Source organism: Triticum aestivum, chromosome 2D (assembly GCF_018294505.1).
Source record: "Triticum aestivum cultivar Chinese Spring chromosome 2D, IWGSC CS RefSeq v2.1, whole genome shotgun sequence".
Lineage (NCBI taxonomy): Eukaryota > Viridiplantae > Streptophyta > Magnoliopsida > Poales > Poaceae > Triticum > Triticum aestivum.
The window spans coordinates 529771389-529789345 of NC_057799.1; the positions used below are offsets into that span (position 1 = coordinate 529771389).

Here is a 17957-nt window from a genome sequence, read left to right on the forward strand (position 1 = left end):
TCCTCTCGCTGTAGTAGGCCAAACATATCAGCGCCTAAGATCCTCTTGCAATGCAGAAACATCAAACAAATTAGTTTATAGATGGGCCTTAGCTTATAGTAGCAGTCGACACATATTTTTTCCCAAAAAAATATTTGGGAGAGAGGGCTTAGAATGGCCGATAGATTTCCTAGCCCATGGCCTACATTACTCTGCGCAACTCTAGACCCCTTATGTGTGCGTGTGTGTGTGATTGTGTGTGTGTGTGTGTGTTTGCACGTTGCACAAGTGAATTGTTTTGAATTGCACTGGCAAAAATGCCCAATATTTTCTACTGCAAACTTGCAAGTCCATGTCACTATCAAAATAAGGGCGTCTTCAACGATGACACGCAATGGCGCCTCGCAAATCTTTCTCCTGCATCCGTCCGCGGAGAGGGGGGCAGTCTGTGGACAAGGATGCGGGAGGCTGCCATCCAACCGTAGCCGCATGCATTTCAAACACTTTTTCAACAAACCGGATGAAATTCATGCAAACACGGCCGGGATTTCATACAAACCGGACAAAAACGTTTACATTTTGGACATATTTTAACTAAAAAAGTTAAAAATATATGCGCATACGGTCGCGCGGAGCTCCACTCCCATGACACGGATACACTACACTAGTCTATGGCCGGCCGCAGCAGATCTCTTTGTCTTCTCCATGTCCGGCAGCTCGCTCATCGGATTGTCGAGAGCCCCGGAGGTATATTCTTTCCCCCGTATCTTCTCTATGTCTTGATGCGCTGCTCATCGGAGTGGCAATGAGGGTGCTTCAACCGGAGGGGAAGGGGGGCTCCTCCGCTTCCGTGGAGTCCGGGTGGGGGGCGAGGATGGTCTAAGATGAAGAATCGGACAGGTCACCGGGTATACAAGCCAGCGACACGCCGGCGATGGCCTTCCTAGGACCCAATCGGCGGTGGCTTCCCGTGTTCTACTTTCCCTCGATGTCGGTGGCGGGCGCGCTGGCCACTGACTCGTCGATCTCCGTGCAGCCTACTTCTTTCTCTGTCTGCAGGGCACGGTTACGCACGCGTTGTCGGCCGATGGCGCGGTCGTAGGCACGGGAGGCGCGGTACGACGCGACGTCGTCCACGGCAACGATGATGCCTGTGCCGTCGTGCCCCCCCCCTCCTGTGCCGGTCTGGAGCAACTCGCCACTCCTCCACGAGCTGGCTTGGTGCAGCGAGGTGTTAAACCACGCGCCGGCTATTATGCCTCGCTCCATCAGGCTAGGGCGAGGGAGATGGAGCAGCGAGTTGCCTCACTCGTATCCAGCGGGCTGGCGGGCCACCCAGCTGGCTTTTATGCCAGAGAACTACTATTCCTGCTCGTCGGATGCCATCGAAAGTGTGGAAAAAATGGTGGAAGGAGAAGATGGGGAGCGGTGGACTTGGTGATGCGATTCTTGCCCAGCGTCTAGCCTCCTTTAAATAGAGGGTGCACGGGAGGAGCTTTGCCCTGCATTGTGTTTAATGTCGGCCCACTCGTGAATGGACATGTGACCGGAGTAGGTTTGTCGTCTTCCACACCGGTTTAATGGAGGCATTTGAATGCGGCGAGGAGGCATGTTCTGCCGGCGTGCAGCGGGCGACGCCCTCGACTGGTGCGCCGTTTTAATGGTCGAGGCAGTGAGACGTCGCGTCCGTTCTAAGCCGTCTTCAATATGGAGGGGCACGCTCTACAGCAACAAGAATGCGGGCAGCTGGCGCCAGGCGGGAACGCGTGCGGGCGATGGAGGAGTGGTTCGGGTGGGCCACGGCGGACGGGTGTGGGTAGTGTCGGAATGCCCGCAAAGCCCATATTTGTCTTCGGTTTACGGGAGAAACAACGTCCAAATCAAACAGCGAAGGTCCGCGTTGGATGGGGTTCCGTGATCCGAACGTATGCGGATGATTTAAAGGTAAGGTGTCGAAGATGCCCTAGCATAGCACGCTCTCTTTTCTGGAGCGTGCCTGAAGCTAGCGACTGAACAACCCAGAAGTGGACTTCTACGTCCTTTCAGCCCCAGCTCGGCTCCAAAGTCCAAGCTTCCAAAACAGAGGAGCTCATGAGCAAACGCGGCGCGTAGCCTAGAACCGTCCACATGACGAGACCTGCAAATCTCATCCGGTAGGAGAGCCATGGACCATATCCGGCCTGGGGCTTGGGCGGCGACGGCGTTTGGCAAAGCGCCAAACGCTACGGTTGCGCCGGCCCGGACCACCGCCCGCCGCCCCCCCAGAGGATTACCACGCACACGAGTCCTTTTCGATCGCCGAATGATTTTGATCTAGCACGTTCCCGCGGTTTCCCTCCACAGTTGAACGTTGCCCTCGCCAGGATTAATACTAATCCCGTCCATTCTCTTTGGGGTTGCTTTGCCTTTGCTCCCATAAATTCTTTCCGTCCGCCTCGTGTTGCTTCCCGACCAAGTCTGCAGCTTCCTCTCCTCGCCAGCAAGAGCGCGGATTCCATTCCATCCGGATTTCCTTCTCGATCGCACTCACAGCCTAGCCTAATAGCCGATCAAACAAACCCGGCCTTCCGTAGCCCGCCCGAGACCCCAAGTCACGCACAAATTTTCTTCATCTTCTCCCGCAATGGCGGAGCCTGCTCCTGCTCCGGCGCAGCCAAGAACCGGCGGTGACGATGTCATTTCTGCCAGGATGCAGCGGGCTCTGGAGCTCTTGTTCCCGTCTAATCTCGCCGGGAAGGCGGTGCTGTTCGCCGTCGTGGTGGCGCTGCTGCGGATGCTGCCGACGAGCCAGACCCCCGGGATCTGGGACCTGCCGCACATCCTCCTGCTCGGCCTCGTCATCTCCTACGGCGTCTTCGGCCAGAGGAACGCCGACGCCGATGTGGTGGTGCCCCCGGTGGCCGCTTCTTCCAAGGTCACCGACGACGACGAGTCCGTGGAGGCCTTCGTCTCCCAGATACTGCAAGGGCCGCTGGTCTTCGAGGGGAACAGCGGCGACGGAGGCAGCGGCGGCGCCAGGGACGGCGCCGTGCAGGCGTGGAGCTCGCAGTACTACCCCGACGATGCCCTCGTCGTCGTCGCCGACACGGGCGACGCTGGCGAGAAGCCGATTCTCCTGCCGGTGAGGAAGCTCAAGCCATTGGCCGAAGAATCTGCACCGGGCAATGTAAGTGATGACGCTACCGATGAAGAAGCAGAGTTCCTCCCCAAGGAAGAAATAGGATACGGCAGCGCGCGCGAAAAAGCCATGTCGTCGCCGTCCTCCGTCCTCGAAGCCGGCTTGACCCTCTCGCCGTCCTCGCCTCCTCCCCCGCCGCCTCCACCGCAGTTTCGTGGCGGCGCGCGTGGCCTCGGGAAGGCGAGAGCAAGAAGCTTCAACGAATATGGGGTTGGAGACATGAGCATGAGCGGACGGACGGGTTTACGGAGCAGGTTCCGGTCAAACTCTTCCATCCAAGCAACGAGGAGGAGCACTTTCACCGACTACGATCCTGTGGCTCCGTCCGACGATCAAGCGGCCGCAGACGATGAGGCTGACGAGATGGCCGCGGCCTCGGACAGCTCGTTCAGCGACGACATGGCCAGGGACGGCGACGATGAACACGACGAGGAGGAAGACAACTACGACGAAGAGGGAGACGAGGAGGGGCGGCAAGGTGACAACTCCTGCGACGAAGAGCTTTTCGAGCTGGCGACGAGGCCCGAGCCGGAGGAGGACGAGGTGGACAAGAAGGCTGACGAGTTCATAGCCAAGTTCAGGGAGCAGATTAGGATGCAGCGGGCTCATCCGGGGCCGGGCAGAAGATGAGCCATCTCATGTGTAATGCACCGCATTTTAATGTTTTTTTTCTTCTTTTGATTGCTCTCATGTAACTACAACCTGAACAAATGGTGTCAATCAGTGGAATAAGTGTGCGCGGGATATTGTGCGCATCCTCTTTTTCTCACATTTTGTTTGATAAAGCACGTTTTATTGACTCTTAGACAAGAGTAATGCTGCACATACATAGATTTACCGGACTTAGGCAGTTGGGTTTTGATCGGAGATTAAAGGGGGGAGAGGGCACCCCGTGAAAATCAGGGAGAGGTTAGTTAGAAAGAAAGAATCTTAGTCAGCGTTATACGTTTAGCATTATTGCTTAGACAACATAGCAAAAGCATAACCAGAAGAGGGGAGTGAAAAGGTTCATTTTTTGTCTCTCGATATAGCGACTTGTGCAGTTTTTGTCACTCAACTTCAAAGCCAGACAACTTTTTTGCGAAGCTAAACTACACAACTTGCACCCGAACTTTTCAAACCGGACAAGATTGGTCTCTCGACCCTGATTTGAATGCTAACTCATTGTGGTTTTGACCAATAGCCGCCCATGGGGCAATGTATCTCTTCCCTACTCAATGGCCTTCAAATGAGCCACACTTTCTTCTCTCTCCATTTTTGCAAGCTGGAACTGAATGAGGCCGGACTGATGAGATGGAGGCAACACACCGTTGTGACATCGATGATTGCTTAGGATACATCGCCTGGTACGATGGAGATTCGATATGTTGTGTAGGATCCATGACTTCTCATATCTCTACTAGTGCATAAAGAAAACAAATCTTTCACATCCGCCATTTATGATGGCAATTGTGCTTTAAAGATGAGCATTGGTGTTGGGCCCAAGATTCAAATCTTCACGGTTCCATGCCAAACACTCTAACAAGGTGGCTTCGTGCGCCGCCCTTCTCCCTTAAGAGAAGTATTGGATCGCATTGGTGTTATTCTGGTATTGTATACCTATGTCATTATATGCTGTATGATCATACCACTCATAGTTTGGTTTTCCTTTTCGTTTTTTCCAAATATGAGTGTATTCGATCTCTATACGACAATGTTTGCACTCTATTCCAAGCCTTCTTATTCAAAGACAAGCTTTCATCCTTGCAAGAGTCTCTTTTGATCATATTCATATAGCTGATTTCATTGGGGTGAGTATCCTCGATTTGTGGAGCCTTTTGAACAGTTTTCGAGGAAGCCTACAATTCGCTACGCACCCTAGAGATGTCCTTCAAAAAAATCACAAGTCCATGGATACCCCCAGGCACCTGGTCTCAGTCCAACCACCCGGTCCCCTTTGCTCCGGGCACCCGGGGTACACAGGCCGATCGGCTATATAAGTGGGAGGGCGTGGGGACTAGGGTTTCTTCCGACTCCAGTTGCCCCCACGGCCCCCAAACCGCCGCATGTCGCCTCTTCCACTGTCGTTGCCATCGGTGACCCTCCAGTCCTCCCGACCTCCTCCGGGCGACTTTTTCGAACCCCTTGGCATCCTCCTGCAGTACATCCTTGATTACATCCGTGCTTTTTGCTCAAATCTCCATTATCTTCGTATCTAGATGAGATTCAATTAGGGTTGCATATCATAGGATTTCTCATAGTGGATCTAGTTTTACATGAGTGTGGCCTCGATGGTAGTCAGTTTGCATCTCGATTTTTTTAGATCCGCTGATGAGATGCTAAAACTAACGTTCCTTCGGGTGCCTGGTTTGTGATGTCCGCTGCGATGGTGGGTTGGACGCGGATGGGTAGGAAGGTAGTCTTATGGAAATTCAACAAGAGGCGCAGTAGCGTTAGCAAACAATCCAGAATTTTTCTGAGTTGTGTGGCAGTGCCAGCAAAGGTGTGGGTGATGATGAGCGTATCATCGGCATATTGAAGGACGGTGGGGAGGTTTTGATCTAGGGGGTGGTGAAGTAGACCGTCAATGTGGGCACGAAAGATTAGGCGTTGCAAGATATCGGTGACGAGAATGAACCAAAAGGGGGGAAAGGGGGTCCCCTTGTTTGAGACCGTTTTTACAATTTATCCAGGGGCAGAAACACTGTTTAGCACAACCACGGTTTCATCCCTGGTTTCATCTACAGATTTGTGTTTCAAGGGTTATAATCCCTGGTTTCATCTATTGATAATCAAGAGAACATAAAATCGGAGATTTGTACGATAACAAGCACATGATATTGTGAATGTTACCAAAGTCTGCCATTATGTTGATTTAAAATTACAAAATATATTTTCAGTAAAGAACATACTTATTGACTGTAGCAAAGTTATATTTTAATGGAAAATTTAGAAAAGGATAGCAGTCAGCAAGGCTTATGGAAATCGAATATCTACATAAGAGCTGAGATAAAACCTTGCAAAAACATGGTGGTATATCCACTTCCGCTCCACAAAGGGACAACAAAATATCGGCTACAAAAAAAATTAGTTAAGAAAATAATTCATAAAACAATCACGGTGATGCAATCAAACATCCAACCGACAAAGAAATACTCCCACGGTAGCATATGAGTACCATGTAGCCGATCTATGTTTCAAGAGATGGTAAAGCTTTGCCTTCATAGATACACATATGTGACCTCTTCCCAAGTTGTACTAATGTTCCAGGACAAGAATAGTGACAGAAACAAATTGGACAAAAGTTATGTCCGCATGGATACGAGACTATGAGTTAACAATGGAAATGCAGTTAGCGGTGTGCGCAGATACAAAATAATGCATTAATGTCAGCAGCATAAGATAAAAAACCTTTTAGTGACTCGATGACAACTAGTTTTGCTAATATTCTAGGTTAACAGGACAATATGTGAGAATTAGAGGTCATGAAACTAGCCTTTTGAATACAAAAGTTTCAAGAGAAGATATAGCTTCCTCCCCACCCTTGATGCAAATCGATACTGAGATGTAGGGCATGGTGCAGAGCAAATAATCAAATCAGCAGACCTTGGTCATTTCAACATCTTGCAGTTGCTGGGTGTCTTCAGGTAGGGGCATGACAGATTTTACAGCTAGGGGCATGTCACAGAGCCTGAGTGGATGGATTGCATCTCTTCTGCAGATTGCAACTGGTGTCAAATACATGAACAGATAAAAGGATGATTCAGTACAGATATGCGATCTGAAATGAGAAGCAACGAGTTTCAAATAGTTAAACAGATAAAAAACTGATTCAGTACAGCTATGCGATCAAAACTGGCAAGCAACGAGTGACATATATACAAACAAATAAAAGACTGATTCAGTGCAGATATACGATCTAAACAGAGAAATCAAATGGATCAAATCAGTCAGTCTTAAAAAAAACACAATTCAGCAGTGAAGCATTTCGCCAGGATTCAGAATAGAAGTGATTGCATTGAACAGAAGTACAGAGCAAGGTATTACACAGCCTACTGAACCCCATGACAGAATACAACCGGCGCACGCCAAATCAGTAAATCTCATCTACGACAGCACAGATCACAGAGCAAACGAGGAAGTTGCTTCACCACACAAATCTAGCCTCCGAAGCCGTAGAGGGTGCGGCCCTGGCGCTTGAGCGCGTAGACGACGTCCATGGCGGTGACGGTTTTGCGGCGGGCGTGCTCGGTGTAGGTGACGGCGTCGCGGATGACGTTCTCGAGGAAGATCTTGAGGACGCCGCGGGTCTCCTCGTAGATGAGGCCGGAGATGCGCTTCACGCCGCCCCTCCTGGCCAGCCTCCGGATCGCCGGCTTGGTGATGCCCTGGATGTTGTCGCGGAGGACCTTCCGGTGCCGCTTGGCGCCGCCCTTGCCCAGCCCCTTGCCGCCCTTGTCGCGCCCAGACATGGCCGCTCCTCTCCGAGATAGTGTGATTAGGAAGAAGAGGAGCTGCTGCCTGCTTTGGAGGGAGTCTGATGCTTGCGATGGGATTAGGGATCTGAGGGCGGGGGGTTGGTTTATATGGGGAGGATTTAGGAGGGAACTGCAAGATTTGGGGGACTTTGGGGGCGGGAGGGACTTCGCTGGGTCGATCCGCGAGACGGTGGAGATGCGACGTTGGATTGAGATCAGAAGGGTGGGATGAGGTGGGAGGGTGCTGGCCCGGATCCATGATGTGGCGCCGGATGTGGGGTCTGGGCGGTTGTTTTATCGTATATGTTTTGTTAGGAGTAATAGTATTAGTATTAGGCTAATTAGGCGATCAGTAGATTCCTTAGAATATCCTAACTGGTCGTTGGAATCCTGGCGTTGTCCAGACGCAGTACCTAGCGAACAATCATCGTGTCTTTCCAAACCATCGTCGTGTCTTTCCGAATCGACGCGAACACTGTAACCAACTTGTACTTGCGACTGTTTAGGAGATATAAAACCTGCAGTCACTATCAATGAAAGCACTCATTCACTTCAATCTTTCTTTTCTTCTCACGTTATCATGCACGCATCGCTCTCGTACAGAGAGAATAGGCCAAGATGAAGAAAGGTGAGAACAATGGCATTGTTGCCGGACCTTGCTTTTGCCTTCGCCAGGTTCGTGGCCAGGGAGCATCGTCGTTTCCGTCTTCCTCGACGGACTTTTGGTCTGGCCGTTGTTCGTCGTCGGAACTATGGACGTCGCCTGAACAGGAATGGCGGCCTCCGCCGCCACAGTGCACCATATCGTGCTCCTCTTCGTCACTACGGTCCTGGTGGTGGCCTCCTTCGCCGCCATGCTTATCGCCAGCGCCTCCACTGTGCTCACCGCTGGGTGCACGACGGCAACTCCCCTGGAGCGCCAGGACCGAGTACCAGGGCGGATGCGCCCAGGGAAGAGTTCCTGGTCATGCCCCAACAGGTTGCTGCCGCTCCAAACGATGTCGACGAACAGGTTGATCCAGTGCCGAACGTCGCTGCAGGGGTCGGGATCGAGTACGAGGATGAGGCCTCTGCCTCCAACATCACAACGGATGCCACCGAACTACCGCCTCCTCCGCCGGTGTATGCGCCCATGGAGTGGATGCTTGCCGGACCAAGCGCCGCATGGCTCGTCGATGACCCAGATCGCTACTTCTCCGATGAGGAACTCGCAGCGCCGCCTACGCTGATATACTCTTGCCCGGGCTACGGGTACGGGTCGGGCCTCCTGTCCCCGACGCCATCTGACGAGGACCCAGAGCACTTCAACCCGCCGGGCTACGATCCACTGCCAGAGTTCTCCTCACCGCCTGTTGCAGTCCCCCTGGACGCATGATACGTCCATTTTGCATCATGTTTCCTTACTATTATTTATGACGTTTTTATCCATAATATGCTTTTTAAAGTAATTATAATGTCTTTTCTCTCATAATTTACAAGGTACACACAAAGAGGGAGAATTCCGGCAGTTGGAAATCTGGACCTGAAAAAGCTACGTCAGGCTACCTATTCTGCACAACTCCCTATTCTGCACAACTCCAAATAAGCTGAAACTTCACGGAGATTTTTTATGGAATATTTGAGAAATATTGGAGCAAATAACTGCCAGAGGGGGCCTACCAAGTGGGCACAACCCACCTGGGCGCGCCCTGGTGGGTTGTGCTCACCCAGGGCCACCTTCGGTGCCCATCTTCTGGTATATAGGTCATTTTGACCTAGAAAAAATAAGGAGAGGACTTTCGGTACGGAGCGCCGCCGTCTTGAGGCGGAACTTGGGCAGGAGCACTTTTGCCCTCCGACGGAGCGATTCCGCCAGGGGAACTTCCCTCCCGGAGGGGGAAATCATCGTCATCATCATCACCAACAACTCTCCCATCTTGGAGAGGGCAATCTCCATCAACATCTTCAACAACACCATCTCATCTCAAACCCTAGTTCATCTCTTGTGTTCAATCTTGTTACCGAAACTATAGATTGGTGCTTGTGGGTGACTAGTAGTGTTGATTACATCTTGTAGTTGATTACTATATGGTTTATTTGGTGGAAGAATATATGTTTAGATCTAATATGCTATTTAATACTCCTCTGATCATGAGCATGATTATCATTTGTGAGTAGTTACTTCTGTTCTTGAGGTCACGGGAGAAATCATGTTGCAACTAATCATGTGAACTTGATATGTGTTCGATATTTTGATAGTATGTATGTTGTGATTCCCTTAGTGGTGTCATGTGAACGTCGACTACATGACACTTCACCATATTTAGGCCTAAGGGAATGCATTGTGGAGTAGCACTTAGATGATGGGTTGCGAGAGTGACAGAAGCTTAAACCCCAGTTTATGCGCTATTCCGTAAGGGACCGATTGGATTCAAAAGTTTAATGCTATGGTTAGAATTTATTCTTAATACTTTTCTCGTAGTTGCGGATGCTTGCAGGAGGGTTAATCATAAGTAGGAGGTTTGTTCATGTAAGAACAGCACCTAAGCACCGGTCCACCCACATATCAAATTATCAAAGTAGCGAACACGAATCAAACCAACATGGTGAAAGTAACTAGATGAAATTCCCATGTACCCTCAAAAACGCTTTGCTTATCAGACCGTTTTGGCCTGTCCTTTGCCTCAAAAGGATTGGGCTACCTTGCTGCACTTTTGGTACTACTATCGATACTTGCTCGTTACAAATTATCTTGCTATCAAACTACTCTGTTACTTACAATTTCAGCACTTGCAGATATTACCTTGCTGAAAACCACTTGTCATTTCCTTCTGCTCCTCGTTGGGTTCGACACTCTTACTTATCAAAAAGAGCTACAATTGATCCCCTATACTTGTGGGTCATCAAGGCTATTTTCTGGCGCCGTTGCCGGGGAGTGAAGCGCCTTTGGTAAGTGGAATTTGGTAAGGAAATATTTATATAGTGTGGTGAAATATATTTTCACTTGTTACTATGGAAAACAATCCTTTGAGGGGTTTGTCCGGGGTATCTTCACCTCGACCGGAACCCCGGGGTATCTTCACCTCGACCGGAACCACAATTAGCTACCTCTCAACCTACTGCACCTATTGAAAATATTGAATATGAAATTCCTTCGGGTATGATAGAACAACTGCTAGCTAAGCCTTATGCAGGAGATGGAACTGAACATCCTGATATGCACTTGATATATCTAGAACAAATTTGTGGATTGTTTAAGCTTGCAGGTTTACCCAGGGATGAAGTTATGAAAAGGGTTTTCCCTTTATCTTTGAAGGGAAAAGCATCGGCATGATATAGGCTATGCGATGATATTGGATCTTGGAATTGGAATCGATTGAAATTGGAGTTCCACCAAAAAATTATGCTATGCATCTAGTTCATCGTGATCGGAATTATATATATAATTTTTGGCCTCGTGAAGGAGAAAGTATTGCTCTAGCTTGGGGAGGCTTAAGTCAATGTTATATTCATGCCCCAATCATGAGCTCTCAAGAGAAATTATTATTCAGAACTTTTATGCTCGGCTTTCTCGTAATGTTCAGACCATGCTTGATACTTCTTGTGTTGGTTCTTTTATGAAGAAGACTATTGAATTCAGGTGGGATCTTTTGGAAAGAATTAAACGCAACTCTGAAGATTGGGAAAAGGTAAAGAGAAGCTTAAGTCTGATTGTGTTAAGTCTTTTATGGATACCGATGCTTTTCAAAAGTTTAGCACTAAATATGGACCTAACTCTGTGATAGTAGCCTCCTTTTGTGAATCATTTTCTACTCATGTTGATCTCCCTAAAGAGAAGTGGTTTAAATATCACCCACCTATTAAAGAAGAAATCAAAGAACCGGTACCAGTTAAAGAAGAAACTATACTTTATAATGTTGATCCAGTTGTTCCTTCTGCTTATATTGAGAAACCACCTTTTCTTGTTAGGACAAAGGAACATGCTAAAGTTTCAACTGTGGTTAACAAAAGCTATATTAGAACACCTAAACCTGATGAACAAATTAAAGTAGAACCTAGTATTGCTATGGTTAAAGATCTCTTAAAAGAAGATATAGATGGGCATGTTATTTACTTCTGTGAAGAAGCTGCTAGAATTGCCAAACCTGATAAAAAAGATAAACATAGACATGTTGTTGGCATGCCCGTCGTCTCAGTTAAAATAGGAGATCACTATTATCATGGTTTATGTGACATAGGTGCTAGTGTGAGTGCTATTCCTTACACTTATATCAAGAAATTATGAATGACATAGCACCCGCATAGATAGAAGACATATATGTTACTATTAAACTTGCTAATAGAGACACTATATCACCAATTGGGATTGTTAGAGATGTTGAAGTCTTGTGTGGGAAAATAAAATACCCTACTGATTTTCTTGTTCTTGGTTCCCCACAAGATGACTTATGTCCCATTATCTTTGGTAGAGCTTTCTTGAACACCGTTAATGCTAAAATAGACTGTGAGAAACAAACTGTCGGTGTTAGTTTTGGTGGTGAATCTCATGAGTTTAATTTTTCCAAGTTTAGTAGAAAGCTTCATGAAAAAGAATTGCCTAGTAAAGATGAGTTAATTGGTCTTGCTTCTATTGTCGTGCCTCCTACTGATCCACTAGAACAATATTTGCTAGACCATGAAAATGATTTACATATGCATGAAAGAAATGAAATAGATAAGATTTTCTTCGAACAACGTCCTCTGCTTAAACACAATTTGCCTATCGAAACTCTGGGAGGTCCTCCTCCACCTAAAGGTGATCCTGTGTTTGAATTAAAACAATTGCCGGACACTTTGAAATATGCTTATCTTGATGAAAAGAAGATATATCATGTTATTATTAGTGCTAACCTTTCAGAACATGAAGAGGAAGGATTACTGAAAGTTCTAAGGAAGCACCGAGCTGCTATTGGATATACTCTTGATGATTTAAAGGGCATTAGTCCCACTCTATGTCAGCACAAAATTAATTTGGAACCTGATGCTAAACCCGTTGTTGATCACCAACGTTGGTTAAATCCGAAGATGAAAGAAGTGGTAAGAACGGAAATATTGAAACTTCTGGAAGCAAGTATAATCTATCCTATAGCTGATAGTAGATGGGTAAGTCTTGTTCATTGTGTTCCTAAGAAAGGAGGTATAACTGTTGTTCCTAATGATAAGAACGAACTTATTCCACAAAGAATTGTTACAGGCTATAGAATGGTAATTGATTTTAGAAAATTAAACAAAGCAACTAGAAAAGATCATTACCCTCTGCCTTTTATTGATCAAATGCTTGAAAGATTATCTAAGCACACACATTTTTGCTTCCTTGATGGATATTCTGGTTTTTCACAAATACCTGTTTCTCAACCTGATCAAGAAAAGACCACTTCTACTTGTCACTTTGGAACTTATGCTTATAGACGTATGCCTTTTGGTTTATGTAATGCACCTGCTACCTTTCAAAGATGTGTGACTGCTATATTCTCTGACTTTTGTGAAAAGATTGTTGAGGTTTTCATGGACAATTTCTCTGTTATGGGAAGTATTTTGACGATTGTTTAAGCAATCTTGATCGAGTTTTGCAGAGATGTGAAGAAACAAATCTTGTCTTGAATTGGGAGAAGTGCCACTTTATGGTTAATGAAGGTATTGTCTTGGGTCATAAAATTTCTGAAAGAGGTATTGAAGTGGACAAAGCTAAGGTTGATGCAATTGAGAAAATGCCATGTCCTAAAGATATCAAAGGTATTCGTAGTTTCTTAGGTCATGCTGGTTTCTATAGGAGATTTATCTAAGACTTTTCGAAAATTTATAGGCCTCTTACGAGTCTTTTGCAAAAGGATATTCCTTTTGTTTTTGATGATGATTGTTTAGAAGCCTTTGAAACGCTCAAGAAAGCCTTAATTTCTGCACCTATTGTTCAACCACCTGATTGGAACTTGCCTTTTGAAATTATGTGTGATGCTAGTGATTATGCTATTGGTGTTGTTCTAGGACAAAGAGTTGATAAGAAACTGAATGTTATTCATTATGCTAGTAAAACTCTAGACAGTGCTCAAAAAAATTATGCTACTACTGAAAAAGAATTCTTAGCAGTTGTGTTTGCTTGTGATAAATTTAGACCTTATATTGTTGATTCCAAAATAATTGTTCACACAGACCATGCTGCTATCAAATATCTTATGGAAAAGAAAGATGCTAAACCTAGACTTATTCGATGGGTTCTCTTGTTACAAGAATTTGATTTACAGATCACTGGTAGAAAAGGAGCTGAGAACCCCGTAGCTGATAACTTGTCTAGGCTTGAAAATTTGTGTGATGACCCACTACCTATTGATGATAGTTTTCCTGATGAGTAGTTAGCTGCAATAAATGTTGCTCATAGTACTCCTTGGTATGCTGATTATGCTAATTACATTGTTGCTAAATATTTACCACCTAGCTTTACATACCAACAAAAGAAAAAATTTCTTCTATGATTTAAGACATTACTTTTGGGATGACCCACATCTTTATAAAGAAGGAATGGATGGTATTATTAGACATTGTGTACCTGGGCATGAACAGGGATAAATCCAACGGAAATGTCACTCTGAAGCTTATGGAGGGCATCATGCTGGAGATAGAACTGCTCACAAGGTATTGCAATCTGGATTTTATTGGCCTACTCTCTTCAAGGATGCCTGTAAGTTCGTCTTACCCTGTGATGAATGTCAAAGAATAGGTAATATCGGTAAGCGTCAAGAAATTCCTATGAATTATTCACTTGCTGTTGAACCATTTGATGTTTGGAGATTTGTTTACATGGGACCTTTTCCTTCCTCTAATGGGTATACACATATTTTGGTTGATGTTGATTATGTTACTAAATGGGTAGAAGCTATTCCAACCAGTAGTGCTGATCACAACACCTCTATTAAGATGCTTAAGGAAGTTATTTTTCCAAGGTTTGGAGTCCCTAGATATTTAATGACTGATGGTGGTTCACACTTTATTCATGGTGATTTCCGTAAAATGCTTGCCAAGTATGATGTTAACCATAGAATTGCATCACCTTATCATCCTCAGTCTAGTGGCCAGGTTGAACTTAGCAATAGAGAAATAAAATTAATTTTGCAAAAGACTGTTAATAGGTCCAAGAAGAATTGGTCTAAGAAATTAGATGATGCACCTTGGGCTTATAGAACAGCATATAAAAATCCTATGGGTATGTCTCCTTATAAAATGGTTTATGGAAAAGCTTGTCATTTGCCTCTTGAGTTAAACATAAAGCATATTGGGCCATCAAAGAGCTCAACTATGATTTCAAACTTGACGATGAAAAGAGGTTATTTGATATTAGCTCTTTAGATGAATGGAGAACCCAAGCTTATGAAAATGCAAAATTATTCAAAGAAAAAGTTAAAAGATGGCATGACAAAAGAATACAAAAGCATGAGTTCAAAGTTGGAGAATATGTTCTTTTGTACAACTCTCGTTTCAGATTCTTTGCAGGAAAACTCCTCTCAAAATGGGAAGGCCCATATGTTATCGAGGAGGTTTATCGGTCTGGAGCCATCAAAATAAATAATGCCGAAGGTACTAACCCGAAAGTCGTCAATGGGCAACGAATAAAACATTATATCTCAGGTACGCCCATTAATGTTGAAAGTAATATTATCCAAACTTTGACACCGGAAGAACACATAAAAGAGTCCTTCCGAAACACTCCAGAATCGTGAAAATAAGGAGGTATGTGATACGGTAAGTAAACGGACTCCGAAAAATCCGCAAAAATATTTTTTATCAGTTTTCGAATATTTAGAAAAATAGGAAAATAAGAAACTTCCAGGAAGCATACCCTGGTGGGCATAAGACACCAGGGCGCACCAGGCTTGCCTGGAGCCTGGCGCGCCCAGGTGGGTTGTGCCCACCTGGGACACCTTCCGGACTCCGTTTTTTTACAGTTTGCTTGTCCCCCAAGATAAAAAATCTATATATACTTCCTGAACCTGTTAACCACCGTATCGCGGAGAAATCCTCTGTTTTTTTCCTTGTTGTTTTCTGTCAAATCCCATCTACCATGGCTGCTTCAAGCTCCTCCAAGGACAAGTTCTTCAAGAACATCATCAACCCATATCTGCGGGAGGTGGTGCAGCACCTTCAAACCATCCAGATGCATGAGGGGGTGCTTCACCTCCACAATGTGCAAGGACCCAAGGGGACCGGTGACGGTGTCCTGGACTAGGGGGTGCTCACCACGTCGTCTCTGGACAGGGTGGATCGGGCCGAGGACCCCCATGGCGGTTCTATCATGGGCCACTTCGGACAGCCCATGCCGCATACAATGAAGATTCCACAAGACTTGGCGCCCAAGACGAGGACTCTCCAAAACCCTAAGCCTCCGGTGTGCTATATAAACCGAGGCCAGGCTAGTCAATAGACCATCTCATATTCATTACTACAATCTCGTGGTAGATACATGTACTCTGTACTATACCCCATATAAACACAAACAAAGCAGCATGTAGGGTATTATCTCTTCGAGAGAGCCCGAAGCTGGGTAAAATCCCATGTCCATGTTACCATCGCTCCAAGACGCCTAGCTTAGGACCCCTACTACGAGATACGCCGGATATAGAACCGATGTTGGTGCTTTCATTGAGAGCCTGCTGGGTGATCGTCACGGATCGATGGGATGATCAGGTGATATTTTTTCAGTCACTTTCATGTATATTTTCTCTTTTGCGAAATCCTTGCTATCACCTTTTGCTACGTTGTTCGTAGTCAGATCGAAATCCAAAAGGTTTTATGCGGCGGCAGCCATATCCGTCGTTCGAGGATACCTTGGATCCGAGTTACCCATAGGCCATTAAGGTCCTGGAAAGCCGCGCATGTAAACAGCAGCCTTGCTGCATGGATCAACGCGAAGATTATAGGGCAATCTGAGCAGCAACACAGGCCAGCCGAGGAGATAGCGAGCGTATTGCCCATCCCCACGCAGAAGCAGTACAAGAGGGCCGTCTGACAAGAGTCCTGATCGGCGGCGGCATGCAGGGAAGTTTCCATACATCCTCCTTTATCCTTATTACTCACCTTTTAATTATGTGTGGAGGAAGGCTACACTTTTTGCTAGTAGCCTACGTAGTTATGGGTGCACTTCCTAATTGCAATGCATGCATGCACAAAGCACATGCATTGGTCAATTTTCTTTTAATACTTGCATGCAATGATTTAATGCACCTTGAAATTTGAACATGTGATAGGGAACAACCAAATTGAGCCTTATAAAACGGGAAAACTAAAAATTTGAGATAAGCCTTATAAACCGGAAAGGAGGGAGTATTAATTAAAGTGTGCTAATTGTTTGATTGCTTGGAAGTTTTTCCACCAATTTAAAATTCAAGAGAAACTTACAATAGAAACACTACAGTTGTCGACACGGATTTCTCCTCAAAAATTGCTGAAACCCTTCAACTGGATCCAGAGCCAAAATCTATGAAAGAGTGCCTCAAATGCTCCGATTAGCCTAAATGGAAGGAGGCAATTGAGGCAGAATTATGCTCGCTTAATAAAAGAGAGGTATTTTCTAAAATAATACTACTCCTCATAAAGTCTTCCCTATGGGAGCAAAATGGGTTTTTGTTCGCAAAAGGAACGAAAACAATGAGGTGGTGAGATACAAAGCGAGACTAGTAGCTCAAGGGTTTACGCAGAGACCCGGTATCAACTACGACGATACATATTCTCTTGTAATGAATGGAAATACATTTTGATACTTAATATATTTGGCAGTACAAATGAATCTATCAATGCAGTTAATGGATGTGGTGGCCGCTTATCTATATGGCTCACTTGATGCAAAAATTTATATGAAAGTTCCTGATGGACTTAAAATTCCGAATCCAAATATAAATCGCAACATCTTTATCTAAAACTACAAAAGTCACTCTATGGCTTGAAGCAGTTGGGCAAAATGTGGTATAACCGACTAAGTGAGTTCCTTCTCAGTAAAGGATACTCGAATAACATTGATTGCCCATGCGTATTTATAAATAAATCCTCAAAGGGATTTTGCATCATCTCTGTATATGTTGATGATCTCAACATCATTGGCAACACATCAGATATAACTGTAGCATGCAATCATTTAATGACGGAGTTTGAGAAGAAAGATTTCGGAACAACCAAATTCTACTTATGTATACAACTTGAGCATTTTCCCTCAGGAATACTCGTTTATAAACCCGCTTACATTCAGAAAATTTTGGAAAATTTCAACATGGATAAATCATATCCCATCCAAAACACCTATGGTCATCAAATCCCTTGATATGAATAAGGATCCTTTTAGACCT

The 17957-nt window shown here is 45.6% G+C and overlaps 2 protein-coding genes across 2 annotated transcripts; one reads left to right on the forward strand and one right to left on the reverse strand.

Moving 5' to 3' along the window:
- Window positions 1-2317: 2317 nt before the first annotated feature.
- LOC123049793 (uncharacterized) lies at window positions 2318-3926 on the forward strand. The gene has a single exon (XM_044472667.1). The coding sequence runs from the start codon at window positions 2603-2605 to the stop codon at window positions 3785-3787; it is 1185 nt and encodes a 394-aa protein (XP_044328602.1). The 5' UTR covers window positions 2318-2602; the 3' UTR covers window positions 3788-3926.
- Window positions 3927-7109: 3183 nt separating this feature from the next.
- LOC123049794 (histone H4 variant TH091) lies at window positions 7110-7709 on the reverse strand. Its single transcript, NM_001426748.1, has one exon. The coding sequence runs from the start codon at window positions 7606-7608 to the stop codon at window positions 7297-7299; it is 312 nt and encodes a 103-aa protein (NP_001413677.1). The 5' UTR covers window positions 7609-7709; the 3' UTR covers window positions 7110-7296.
- Between the last annotated feature and the right edge of the window lie 10248 nt (window positions 7710-17957).